The 13871-nt window shown below is 44.1% G+C and overlaps 1 protein-coding gene and 1 pseudogene across 2 annotated transcripts; one reads left to right on the forward strand and one right to left on the reverse strand.

Moving 5' to 3' along the window:
- The first annotated feature begins 2723 nt into the window (after positions 1–2723).
- Positions 2724–4973, forward strand: LOC133914560 (inactive LRR receptor-like serine/threonine-protein kinase BIR2; annotated as a pseudogene).
- An 826-nt stretch (positions 4974–5799) lies between these two features.
- On the reverse strand, positions 5800–10368 carry LOC133915484 (deoxyhypusine synthase). Of its 2 annotated transcripts, none has more exons than XM_062358662.1 (7): positions 10011–10368; positions 9195–9362; positions 8780–8998; positions 8004–8087; positions 6907–7012; positions 6605–6840; positions 5800–6160 (listed from the first exon to the last, which is right to left on the reverse strand). In XM_062358662.1, exons 1-7 carry the CDS (start codon positions 10251–10253, stop codon positions 6074–6076), a joined length of 1143 nt encoding a protein of 380 aa, XP_062214646.1. In that variant the 5' UTR covers positions 10254–10368; the 3' UTR covers positions 5800–6073. The 2 variants fall into 2 exon arrangements, with proteins under 2 accessions (XP_062214646.1, XP_062214647.1); XM_062358663.1 differs by having other exon boundaries at positions 9195–9358; positions 10011–10145.
- Positions 10369–13871: the final 3503 nt, after the last annotated feature.

Below are 13871 nucleotides of genomic sequence, written 5' to 3' on the forward strand. Positions count from 1 at the left end.
ATTGCCAATCTCAAAAGTGGTTGAAGCATAAAAAAGGGCGACGACTTCACGCTCATGAATTAGGGGAAGGTTCACCCATGGCCTAGAGTGGTCTGAGCGCTACCACCAGAGCCATAGGAGGTGCAAAGCAAAGCCGACAATCCGAAGGTCTTGAATTCCCATTCCTCCATAGGCTAGTAGCCAACACACTCATTGCCATGCCAGAGCACTGCAACCCCCGGTCATCACCATGTTACCAGCCCATAAAAAGGCCTTCCGAAGCTTATCTATTTCCTTGATTATGCACAGAGGAACAGGAAAGGAGATGATCGTGTGCAAAGGAGTTGAGGACAACACCGCTTTGACCAGAGTGGCATGGCCAAATTTTGAAATTAGCCTAGCCTGCTAGGTTAGTAACTTAGCAGCGACCCTGTCCACCAAAGGTTGGAGGTGATGTCTACGCAGCCGGCTGATCGTGAGAGGCACTCCCAAGTATTGGATGGGGAAGGCAGACAGCTGACACAGGACGTTCTCGCTGATAACTATGAGGTCATGATCGTCACAGCAAATAGGAACGGTCATGCATTTGTCCAAATTAGTTTTAAGCCTAGAAACCTCACCGAAGAAATGCAAGATATCTAAATGAGCTCAGATGTCTTGCAGTTTTGGTGAAATTTGCTGAGACATGCGCCTAAGGAGAAATAGCCGAGGAGCTGAGTGACGTGCCAGCGCTACTACTTGATTGAGTGCCAACACGTAGCTGTGCTTTCAGCAAGAATTTCACCATTGGGAGCAGGTGCCTTTCGAAGCACTTTCACGTGTGAACCGAAGTCGTCTTGCCGAACTCAAGACCCACGGAGACCTACCTATAGTGACGTCAAAGTACCAGTGAGCATGGAGGTTTGGTTAGGCTTGGTTACGACGACGTCGAGTTGGCGACGGAGGAAGACTCGGCATGAAGGCCAGCCACCCGGTGGTGTGGTACGTAGTGGTAATAGTACGCGCCCCGCTCTGAAACAAAGAAAAAGGTGCGTGCCGAAACAAAGAAAAAGATCACTGTGTCATCGACGTATAGAGAACAACGGTGCCAGATTGAAGCACGTCCCATGGACTCAATGATTCCTGCCACCCCAGCCTTGGTCAGCAGACAATTAAGAGTGCCCATCACCACCACGAATAAGAATGGGGACAAGGGGTCCCCTTGACGCAATCCACACACGTGGTAGAAAGATGGCCCCGGAATAGAGTTTAGAAGAATTACGAGTGGACGAGGATCCAAGAATTTGCTTCAATCCAGGAGCACCAATGGGGACCAAAGCCCCATGCCTGCATAACCTCTAAGAGAAAAGCCTAGCTCACAGAATCGAATGCTTTAGCGATGTCCAACTTGAACAAAATCTTAGATCTCTTGGATTTCTTGAATAACCTCGCAGTGGAGTGGATTAATTTGAAGTTGTCATGAATAGAATGCCCGGCGATGAACAACATTGACTGCTAGTGATTATTGAGCTAAGCCGAGGCGCGAACCAAAGAGCCAAAGCTTTTGTGATCAACTTCCCAACGCTATGAATAAGGCTAATAGGGTGGAAATCCGAGACCGAGGTGGCCCCTTCCTTCTTTGCTAGAAGCGTGATGAGAGCGTTGTTGACCCATTGAGACACCTACGATCGCCAATGCCGAATGCACATATGGCAAGGGTCACATCATTCTTGATGACAGGACAGGCAGCGCGATAGAACTCCGCTGTAAAACCGTCAGGGTCCGGAGCCTTGTTGAGCAGTAGGTGCTTGATTGCCTCCAGAATATCCTCCTCACTGAAAGTAGAATCAAGCAGCTGCAAGTCAAGAGGATTGATGTCAAGTTTAGACAGGTCCAAGGAGAAAGGTCTGGAAGGAGTGACGCCAAAAATGGAAGTGAAATGGCCGAGTAGCGCCTCCTCTATAGCATTGTGGTCAGAAATTGTGCCTTTCAATGTGGCTAAAGAATAGATGGTGTTCTTGCGTGCCTAGAAATTAGCGAAGGAGTGAAAGAGCCTAGAATTGGCGTTCCCCTCCAAGAGCTAGGTCAACCTGGAATGGCTACGCGCAATTGAGCGCTCGAGGGAGGCCAGGCCCAAACAAAGAAACTTGAGGTGCCTACGCAACTCAGATTCTGTGGTTCAAAGACCCCTGCCCTCCTGAGCGGCATCAAAATGAGCAATAAGCTCTCGTGCAATGAGTAACTGATCCATGATGCTGCCGATGTATTTGCTACTCCAGCGCTGAAGCGCTTTAGTAGTACGCCGGAGCAAGATGTCAAGCCTAGAGAGCGGTGGCTTGGACAACTCCTCAGGCGATAACACCCAACCATTCTGGACAGCATCAAGAAAGCTGAGCAGTTTAGTCCAGAAAGCCTCGAAGTGAAAATGGCTGCGCCTCTATGTGTACACCGAAGATGATAGCAGGAGGGGGCAGTGGTCCAAACAATCGGAAAACAAGGCTTACAGGAGATAGTCTGAGAACATGTCCTCCCATTCTGAGGACGCCAGAGCTCTGTCAAGCCTCACTAGCGTGGGGGAGGCCCTCTCGTTGGACCAAGTGTATCGACGACCAACAAGATGAAGATCATTGAGCTCCTCTCCTACGATGAACCGCTGGAATTGTGCAATAGACCACCTGTTGAGCTTGGTGTTGTTCTTATCTGAAGAAGAAGCGATCATATTGAAATCTCCAACAATCAGCCAAGGACTAGGCATTAGCACGTGCATGTTAGCAAGCTCAAAGAGGAAGGAGTCCTTAAGGCTCTCGTCATTGGGGCCATTCACAGAAGGTCTTAGAATTGTGTCTAGTTTTTTTTAAGATTTTTTTATTTTTTTCAAATTTTTTGAATTCAAATTCGGTTACCGTTCGGTTTCTAAAACCGAACCGGATCGAGAAGGTCGGTTATCGCAATTTTTGAACGGTTAACGTCGCTTTTTTGAACCGTGGTATCACTCAGCTGGGCGAGGAAATTGAAAATTTTACACTTACAATGTTGGACTTCGATAATTTATTATTCTAAAACTTATATTTAACAATTTATCATCATAAAAATAATGAAAATGCTATAACTCGAGCATCCGACGCATCGGATGCCCGCTCAACTCATAACCTATCATTAGGTCAGCCAAAAAATATTATCCATTTGAGTTAATTTCTGTTATGTCGCATCTTCAATATTTTAGATGTTCAAATTTAATGTTTCAGACGTTATTAAAATTTATTATCATAGTTATTTTTTTAATGTTACATCCCGAAATCTCTTGTAAACAGATCCGAACCCGAAAAAACTATCCATTCGAGTTAATTATTATATTTTCGCATCTCCAATATTTCAGACCTTCAAATTTAATGTTTCAGACGTTATGGAAATTTGTTGCTATAGTTATCTTTGTATGTTACATCCCAAAATGTCTTGTGATAGATCCGGATAAAAAATTATTCGTTTAAGTTAATTTATATATTTTTACATATCCAATGTTTCAGATGTTATAAAATTTTATTGTCGTAGTTATCCTTGTATGTTACACCCATGAGATTTTACTTAAAAATGTTACATGCAATATGGAGTGATGTTGTAATGGAAATTTTCTCCTAAAATCGAATGCATACAACAAATTATTTTGGTGCATATTTTTTAATGTTACAGATAATTCTTTTAGATGTTGTAAAAGTTAATGTTTGATGTTACGACGAAAGGACGGAGCGTCAGAAGAGAAATTTTCCATCCGGACGCTAGCAGCCAAAAAAATAAGCTATCATGATTCACTGCCACGTACACTTTTGCCCATTAGTCCCACCTGTCAGCTACTTGTTACCATCGCTGAGCTACCGCGTCAATCCGTGTGTCCACCCATCATGCCTCCTCCCCACCATCTTGCCATCCTCCTCCTGGCCCCGTAGCTCCCGCCACTGCGCCGCTGCCTGCGTCGTCGGGTGCGAGGGCGCCGACGCCGTAGGAGGAGGACTTGCGCTGCCTTCAGGGCGTCAAGTCCGACCTCTGCAACCCGGACGGGTGTCTCGTGTCCTGGTCCTTCACCAACACCTCCGGCGGTGCCGTCTGTGAGTTCAGCGGCGTCTCCTGCTAGAACCCGCAGGAGTCACGCGTCATCGCGCTCTCGCTCTCCGGGTTCGGCCTCTAGGGCCTCGTCCCCTCCTCGCTCCAGTACTGCCGCGCCGCCACCACACTCGACCTCTCCGACAACGCACTTGAGGACCTGATACCTCCCGCGCTCTGCGATTGGCTCCCCTTCCTGGTCTCCCTCGACCTCTCCGACAACCAACTCTCCGGCCCGCTCCCCGTATAGCTCGCCAACTGTCGCTTCCTCAACTCGCTCAAGCTCTCCGGCAACGCGCTCTCTGGCCAGATCCCCACCTCCCTCCGTCCCTCGCGCAGCTCGACCGGCTCAAGTCGCTCGACCTCTTGGGGAACCGCCTCGACGGCCAGATCCCGCCCCAGGTCGGCGCGAGCTTCCCCAAGGAGTCCTTCTCCGGGAACTCGGGCCTCTGTGGCTGCCTCGTGTCTTCGCGCTGCGGCCGCGGGCAAGGGGGCACCTGGCTCGGCATCGTTATCGCTACGGGGTCTTCGGCGCCGCAGCGTCGCTGCTCCCCGCCTACTTCTTCTGGCGGTGCACCGGGAAGAGCAAGGGAGGGAGCCGCCACCACAGGCGCGGTGGCAGCGAGTCTGAGAAGAGGAGATGGTTGAAGAAGAGAAAAAGGTAGCCGACCGATCATAGATAAAAAAAATTGTCTACGATGGGAGCCGATCGGGGGCTTGAACCCTTGTCTCACGAGCATTTAACTTTTTTTCCTTTTTATGGGATGAGTGGTAACTAATTTGCCACTGATTTATATTCACTAATTTAGGTCGTCTCCCGTATTAATGGAAGATCGAATTAGCATATGATAAAAATGATAAATAGTTAAATAATTTCGAGTCTCATATTTCCTGTCAAAAGCCTTCAGAAGCTCCAGAAAGGGGACCTGGTTATTTAAGAAAAAATGACTCATCTTTATAATGATAAATTATCGAAATCCAACTTTTAAGTGTCAAATATTCAATTTCCTCCCGGGCAGCTGGAGGCGGTTCAAGAGCTCTGCAGTGTTGTGGAGCCGTATGGGCCGTTTTCTTAATGGAGACGAGGATGGAAGGTAAGCGAACTTCGAGGAGGAAACTAAGAGCGGCGGGGCCTGGCTTTGTTCTGGCAGCAAGAAGTTGGTGTCACGTTGCAAAACCTTTCCAATTCGCATATTGATGATCTCTTTCTCAAAAAACTCTTTTTTCAAAAAATCAATCAGTGGTATGAAATATTTCATGAACTTACTAAAACGAAAAAAAAAACAGGATGGTACATGTCTAGGCGACAAAACCACCCGCCAAGATCAAAATGTTCATGTGGCAAGTTTTCACTGATAAACTTCAAACGGCTGTGGACTCAAGGAAGCGTAACTGGCTGGGAGAAGAATGCGTGATCTGTAAAGCTCAAGAGACCTGAGTACCTGAATCATATATTGCAAGCCAATCCCAATAAGAAAAAAAGGATGCCAACCGATCGATATATCTATGCATACAGCTACATATTAACCCCAAGTACCGAGTACCAAGTACTACAAGTTTATTTATTTTTGTAATATAAATTCTGTATGTTATCTATTTTATCAATACTGCCGAAAGATGAGGAAGAAATGCCGTGCGCTTCTGTACGTAACAAAGCGTGTAGAATCACCTTGGTTGGATTCGACGGCTCAAAATGCCGTCGTGGAATCAGCACAACAGAGCACACACGGAAACAAGACATTCAGATGAATAAATATCCCTTTGCTTAGAAACAGGTTATGTGTCAATTCCGTACACTTGTCAGGCATCATCGGATGACTCGGATGAACAGTTTGGAAACATACAAATGCTACCAGACTACTACAACATCAAGTGTACATCGACGAATGGTGGTATGTGAGACAACAAAACCTTGCGATTTATCCCAGTTCGGGTGCAGTACAACTCGTGCTCCAAACAATCATTTGGAGAATTCAACAAAATTCTGCCGGCTAGAGTCCCAAAGCTCAATGCTAGAGATTCAGTTCGTTGATTTGGAGCAGTGAACCTTACGCGCAAATGTTGCGGCCACAAGAAGGGGGAAAGCAATACTTGCATCGCAATGCACCTGGATTTTCAAATGTTCAAACAATATATTAGATTATTACAATAACAACCAAATCTGGTGTATGACTAAGTTACAATCCTATTTCCTCTCTTTATGAAGATTGAAATATTCCATTGGCAGAGAAAGCACAACTATATCTGTCAGATAATCATCCATAATCTCATCAGTTATTAAAAGAAGTAAAACGGCTACATGTTTCATGCCTAAAGTTTATTGCTATAATTTTCTACAATGCAAAAGTTGTACACAAGGATTAAGGTATTTTAAGATGGTTTAGAAATTAAACTCCTGTTTGACATGTTTTTTTATGGGGGCAGACCTCACTGCAAGAAAAATCAACAGAAGTGGTTGTGCGTGAAGCATGAAGTTCACAAAAGGAAGGTTAACTAGAGGTATGTAAAACATTAAACAAAAGCATCTGAAACTTCGTGGAAGTATATATACCTTTACAGGTTTTGCTGAGCCCTTGATCTTTCCCCATGAAACTGCTTCATCAGGCTGTGCTCCAGAATCACTACCATCAAATTCTTGAGCTGTGTTAATGTAGACTGCATAATCTGCACCATTGCGAAACATATTGGCATTGCATATATGATGCTTTGGAAGGCCTCCACCAAGAACTATGATCCCTGTCTTCCTTGGGGTTGCATGAATGGCTTCCCCATTCATCAGTCGTATATCTGTAAAGATGTCAAGTTCAATGTTAGATAAGAAAGCAAAGGCTAGGAAAGCACACGGAATCATACCTTGTACAATGTCAATAATAAGACCAGGATTGCGCACGGCGTGACAAAACAGCATGTCTCCAAGTGATCCATCAGTCAACGCTGGGCAGTATACAGGAATGTTATTCTGGTCAAGTTTTGAATTTTTTATGGGTCAGTACAAGTATGACTTCAGTCTTTGAGATGTAAATTAACAAAGCAGCTCTTGAAAGTAAGAACTTAAACAAAAGAAAAATATGAAATTCAATGCAATTTGTATAACATGTTCTACCTGGAATAAAGAAAAGGTAAGGCATAGGGTTTATTCTAAAATCAAGAGTAATAGCTACTGTACACTGCTTGCATTCACTCAGCTATAGATATGATATGGACTGAGTTGGGGTAAGGGTCCGAGGACCGAGGATGGATACGAATTCACCCCCCAAGCTTCCCGGACTTGTTCCAGACGAAGCCAGGAGGCTATGAACAGCCAGCGGAACGGGATAATGGCGAGATCGCTCTCGTCACCAACAGGGCTTGTCCATGCGGCAGGAGACTCTGATCATGTCGAGGACTAACTTGTTTATTTCTTTCTTGCTTCCACAAGGAGATAACATCCACTTTTAAATAGAGGCGTCCTAACAGAACATGCTAACAAACTATGGATAAGTATGCAACTAACAAATTGATAGATCACATAACATGCAGCTAACCAAATAACCATGCGTCTATGCTAACTAACATGCAGCTAACTACGTGTGCATACTAACTCCTGGGGGTCTAGCAACAGCGGCCGCAAGCTAGACCCAAGGCCCATAACAGATATCAAGTACCATTGTCGGTGCAATGGTTAGGTTCACAACTCTGAAATAAGGAAAGATAACTACTTCTGGGTGAAAACATAGGACCCCGTGTCGCTACTGAAAATAGTTTCCACAGTAAAACAACAGCAATAACTTGCTTAAATAACTCAACTAATTTTTATTACTTTTCTCATTTCCAAGAAAAAAGGAACATCACATCTCGTACTTTATCCAACAAAATTATGCATACTTCATAAATAGAATCAGCAAGTTCCCATTTCTGCAATTCTTTTATTACTTCCTAAGAATACAAAGGTAATGTCAGAAGCATTTTACCTTGTATGCCCAATAAAGGTAGGAGCTTTCATCGTTTATTTCTTTGCCAAGACGAGATATCACCTTTGATGGTGTCCAAACATTCTGCATTTAAGAATAAATTGATTTATAGCAAAGGTATAGAAAATGGTAAAACACTTGCTCCTAGAAAAACAGGATGGCTCTTACAACAAATTCATGGTGTAAAAAAATGCATGCTGCTCTTAAGTTAAAACATCAAATATCCAATAACTTGTAACCTTCTCTGTAATGATATTCGGAAACTTACGAAGAAACTAATAGCTCATACTTTATAAATTAGGTTTGGCAGATCCCACTATCTGGCTATTCAAATTTGTATACTTATTGCTAGAAAAAAAAACAGTTATCACTCATCACTCAAAAGGCCAGCGAAAAGGATACTGTCTGTAAGAAAGGAAGCTGATGCAAGCAAGGTCAAATAAAGTTAACGTCAGGATAGATTTTGATTTTTTTAGTATATTTATTGTTACATGTTAAACAATTCGAAATACTTTTGGAATCAGATTGTAGATCTATTCCATGTTAAGCTTTTCTTTCATGCTTCATAGTGGTTTAGACTCGGTAAAAAAAATCCGGACTCTTCTATAAGAAAGGTTCTAAAGGACTAAAGGTTGTAAGACAAAAACATATTCATATTAGATTTCTAGTAACTCTAAAAGCCAATTTATAAGACAAATGAAAAAGATTGTTTGCAGGTAGCTTTGTTTCAGCCAGAAGAAAAAATATAGGGCTTAAGACCCAATAGGAATGTTTACCTCGGTAGATTGTTCCAGTAGCATCTGATCAAAGAGTGGCATGATCCAGTTCTCAAACTTGCAATAGTTATCATTGGGCACCAACAGATTTCCTATCCGGTTCAGTCCTTTTGACCGCAGTAATGCTCCAGGTAAAGAAAAATCACCTCTGTAAGTTGGTGCAAGGCATTTAATGAGATCCTCCTCTATACCCCCAGCAGTTGTAACAATAACATCCACCTAAAGAACATTATTTATTTGTAGCAAAACAATTAGGCACGGATTAGAGCAGTAGACCTCAATGCATTTGGTAATGTTAGTAAACCACTGGAACAAACATGTCTAGGCATACTTCAAGTAGACCAATTCACAAAGGGATATTTGAACTTCTTTTCATTTCAAGTTTGCATGTGAGACAGAAGTTGGGAGAATTTACCATGTGATGCTGAGCTAGAAATCGGATTATATCCCGGATGCCAGAAGACACAAGGTTCGAAGTGAAGCCCAGAAATATCTTGCACTTCACAGATTCTCTATATTTAGGGTCAAGTTCAACTTCATCACAATCCTCGCATGGCTTCTCATGCGACAACCTCCAATCTAACTTCAGTGCAGTCAAGCACAGGAAAAAGGGTTAGCAAAACATCATAACCTTGCGAATAAGAGTATCAAAATCAGCAACACTGGAAATGAATAGTTTTTTTCGAAAGGAGAAGATGAATAAATTTATCGGGCAAATACTATGATAACAGAGATATTTCTTGATATCGATTATTTCCAGCTAACTCCATACGAATGTCCCAATCATCATTAATGAAAAAAATCCAGAATTCAGAATAAATATACAAAGTTCCCTGCCATTTTACACCCATCTGCTTCATTTAGTCAACACTTTACCCAGTTGAAATTAAACTGGCAATAGGGAGCTGCCAAGGCCTCAAGGTTAGCACATGCCAGTATGCTTCCCCTATTACCAGCAATACAAGTACATCTACATCACTGAAATCGTAACAGCTGGGCATCTATCGGATTCACCTAGTATACAACTTGGCCCCCAAGCGCTCTGGAACAAATTCAAGCCATCTAAACAGGAATTTGCTGGAGATTCCACAGAAACCGCGCTACAAATAGACCCCTCTACGCTCAAATTCCCACGAGTCAACCTTCCTCACGTTAAGTCTCACAAGCTAAAGCTCCGCCAGCAAGCTCGCAACCTCACAATCCGGTGGAAACGGAGAAGCGTGTGGCGTACCATCTGGCTGACGACGTCGATGGCGTCCCCGAGGCTGGAGGCCTGGAACCCCGTGGACGCGAGCGACCCGAGCAGCCCGTCGAGGCCGAGATTCGGTTCGTTGAAGTCGGCGCCGGCGATCCTCGTGAACCGCGCCTCGTCGAGCGATTCCGAAGGCTTCAGCACGATGGAGCGCACGTCCTCCAGCGCATCCACGTCTCGGACCACGCCGCCACCGCCACCGCTTCCCCCCGCGCCGTCCATCTCCGGTGAAGCCCTCTGGAGCCGAAACCGCCGCCGCCGCCGCCGGGAGACAGCAGCTTCGCTTCACTTCCTTCTTTCCCCCACAAAAATAGAAGAATCAGATTCCGCGCGGCTGCCATTGCGGTGCCTTTTCCTCTCTTGTTTCTGCGGTGGTCGGCCCATGGGCGTTCGTTTGAGCCCACCTGTGTTTTTGGGCTAAAAGGACGTAGCCGAACACGGCCCGTTCCATCACTATGGTTTGCGTAGGGATACAAGTTTTGTATTTTTTTTAGATCGACCTAAAATTTAAAAAATAAATTAGGGATTAACTCCCATTTAATTAAGTTAAGAAAAAAAATACACTAAGTAGTAACCTAGAAGTACACATTAAGTATTCACTTGCATCTCTAACCGTGCGCGATTCTGCTATCTGGCCTAGCGCCTCATTGCTAGAGGAATTTCCTTTTATTTATATATTTGTAAGGGCCGTTGGAAGGGTGACACAAGTATAAATTTTTGAATTTTGAAAACGGAAATATATATTTGCAAATTTTGAAAAAAATCTCGCTTGAGGCCGGTTCAATTCCTACGAACCCATTTACATTTGAAAAAATTCGAGCTTTTCTTTTTTTTTTCACTTACGTTGTGCCCAGTGACAGATCCAAATATATAAAATAAGAGGCTCTCACTTCTCTTCTTCGTTCTCCACTTCTCTTTTTCTATTCTTCTCTCCTCCTCCTCCATTCTTTCTTCTGTTTCTTCTTTCTCTTCTATACCAAAAATTAAAGGGGCCAGGAGTCTCTCAAGTGTGTCCGGAGGGAGCCCCTTCCTCCCTTGTGGATCCGCCGCTGGACAGCCTAGAGATTTGCTGCACCTGTGCGGCCAGTTGCTACGTCGGGTCGTGAGCTTCTGCGTCGCCACTCGAAAGCTTCGCGACCTTGCCACGCCGCACGCGCGTCCGCTGTAGGAGCTGCCGATCACATCCTCGGAGTCGAAGACGTACAGTACGCGGTGCACCGGCGGGGCATCTCCTTGAGCCGTGAACAGACAGGCAAGCACGACGTCGACAATACTCGACCGTCTCAAGCCACAACGAAGGCCTCGTGCTTGAACGCGGCACACGGATCATATTCTGACATGCAGTAGTGGACTAGTGGTGCTTGAGTGTTGACGTGTTGTACGTCGTCAAGCTTTATTCGCCTGAACTTTGACTGTGGACGTGGAGACGATTCACACACAGTTCACACGGGAGTCAGTATGAGCGATGGGCACGAACAATCAACGAACTGTGACAAGCATGCATGGGCCCGGGTACGAGGGGAAGAAGTCAGTTTAGTATACGATTGAACGCAGTTAGGGTTGTAAGTAAGGGTGAAAACGGTTCGGATTGTTTTCGGCCGATCTAGTTTGGAATCGGAAATAAATAGTTTTTTAATTGATATCGGATATTTTCAGTTCGGAATCAGCATCGGATATTTTTTTCAGAATCGGCGTAGCAATTTCCGATGAAATCGATATCGGCATCGGATATCCGGACTACCTGAGTTCGGATATTATCCGAAACCCAGAGCTAAAACAACATTCTAATGCTAAAAAAATTCTAAACATTAATGAAATAATCATAAAAAATTCAAAAAATATATATGTTCTAGATAATCCTATAATCTAGCTCTCAAAAAATTCAACTCCAAGTATGATATGTACAATAAGAAACAAAAAGGACAAATTTCATTATTTTATCCGAAATTTTTTAGGGCTAAATCATAGTATCCTCTACATCACCAAAATTGTTCAGAATTTTTTATAATAATTTTGACAGTGTTTTGAATTTTGAGGGCAAGAGAACGAAGTATTTTTTATTTTTAAATGTGTCGCCCGTTGGAATAGCAACATGTTTATTTTTTTAAACGGGATACTTCTATCTCAATTGTTAGCCACCATACGGGACACCGATCAAGGGCATAGACTTGGTTGTCTGCCGGTTCCCATCCTACCCGACGGTGGTGTTAGGCGCTATCCATACGATAGCAGGCTCGCCTGAAGAAGACCCTCCCTTCCATTTGTGGATATATTATCTTTAGTCTTTTACTAGCTTTGTGAGTTTATGCTAAACTAAGTTTAAATATGTGTACTAAGTTTAAGTATTGTGTGTCTGTATGAACTTGTATCAAGCATAACAGTGAACTTGTTTTTTGTCCAAGTGACTAAGTGTATGAACTATATTATCTCAGCTATTACATAGTAACTTCCTAGTATAAATATGCTTTTTATTTTTATTATAGTCTTATATACAATTTGAGTAGTCTTTCATGTTCCGGTAAGTATTCGCTGGTCGTATTTGTTTTCGATCCATATTCGTTTTGTATTCGTTTCCGATATTATCTGTGATCATATTCGTATCCGAACTATCCGTATTCGAATCTGTTTTCAGTAAAAAAAAATAGTTTCAAATACAGTAGAGCCATGTTCCGACCGATTTCGAGCTGTTTTCACCCCTAGTTGCAAGTGGGTAACTTAATGCGTAGTTTTGGTCACTAATTAGTTTTTTTCCTTATCTTAACTAGGTAAGAGTGAATATTTAGTTATTATTTTAGTTTAGGGTTGAACATATGACTCAAAAACACAAAACTTATATCCCTAAACGGAGTTAAGCTAGAGCTCAAAAGCTAGTGTAGGACTAGCGCTGATAATTGTCCGTCGTAACCAACTTCATCGGTAGGAGAGCATGCAGCATTAAGGTTACTGTTGTTCGTGTATGAGTTGCAGCTATCAAGGCCTGAACTCTACCTCATCCTCGATCCGTTCCTTTCAGCATTAGCCAATGCATGTTTGATCTCCTGATCGAATCCTGCCTGCCAGCTGCATCTATACGACTCTCGTCTATTAGCCTGAGGAAGTAAAGCTGGGATGACAGGAGTACTGAACTGGATGACAATCTGAACGCCTGATCTGCAGTGTGATGACAGCCTAGCTAGCTGCTCCGGTCAGCGTCGTCTGCACCAGCGCTGCAGTGCTGTCCACCACTATCACTAGCCAGAGGGCAGCATGCTCGCTCGCTGCAGCAACGACGACGAAATCAGACAAGCATGCACGCATGATGCCTTTTTGTGCCACTGTGCTAACCGAAAAGGGTCCCTGATCCAACCCTGATTAAAGGATCGATCGATGTTTTGGTGTCTGCTTCATGCCAGCCAATGGCTCGAGATACTACGGACGTGCAGGAAAATAGCCTGAGACGGCTCAGGCTTCTGCGTGCGCGTCAAGCAGTCTCAGGCTTCTACATACGCGTCAAGCAGAAGAAAGCAGTGGCCTAAGCCTTTTGCCTCGCACACAGCTAAACGAATTCCGGCGCGAGAGAGTTGCAGCCTCAGTTAACAAGCATTAGAGGTTGGTTGCCCATCCACCATCCATTTCCATTTCCACTCGAGGCGGCGATCGTGCGTGCGCTGAAGAGACGAGACGGCCAGAAGAGATCCATCGATCGTCTGATGGTGCCCGTGTACCGCGTCCGAACCAGAACCACCTCGTTTTGACAGGAACGGCTCATGGCTGGCTGGCTGGTGATCATCTTGTTACCTGTTGTCGGAGAATGGACAGGACTGCACTGATTTCCATCTGCTATATATGATCAAACGATTT

This window comes from Phragmites australis, chromosome 4 (assembly GCF_958298935.1).
Source record: "Phragmites australis chromosome 4, lpPhrAust1.1, whole genome shotgun sequence".
Taxonomy (NCBI): domain Eukaryota; kingdom Viridiplantae; phylum Streptophyta; class Magnoliopsida; order Poales; family Poaceae; genus Phragmites; species Phragmites australis.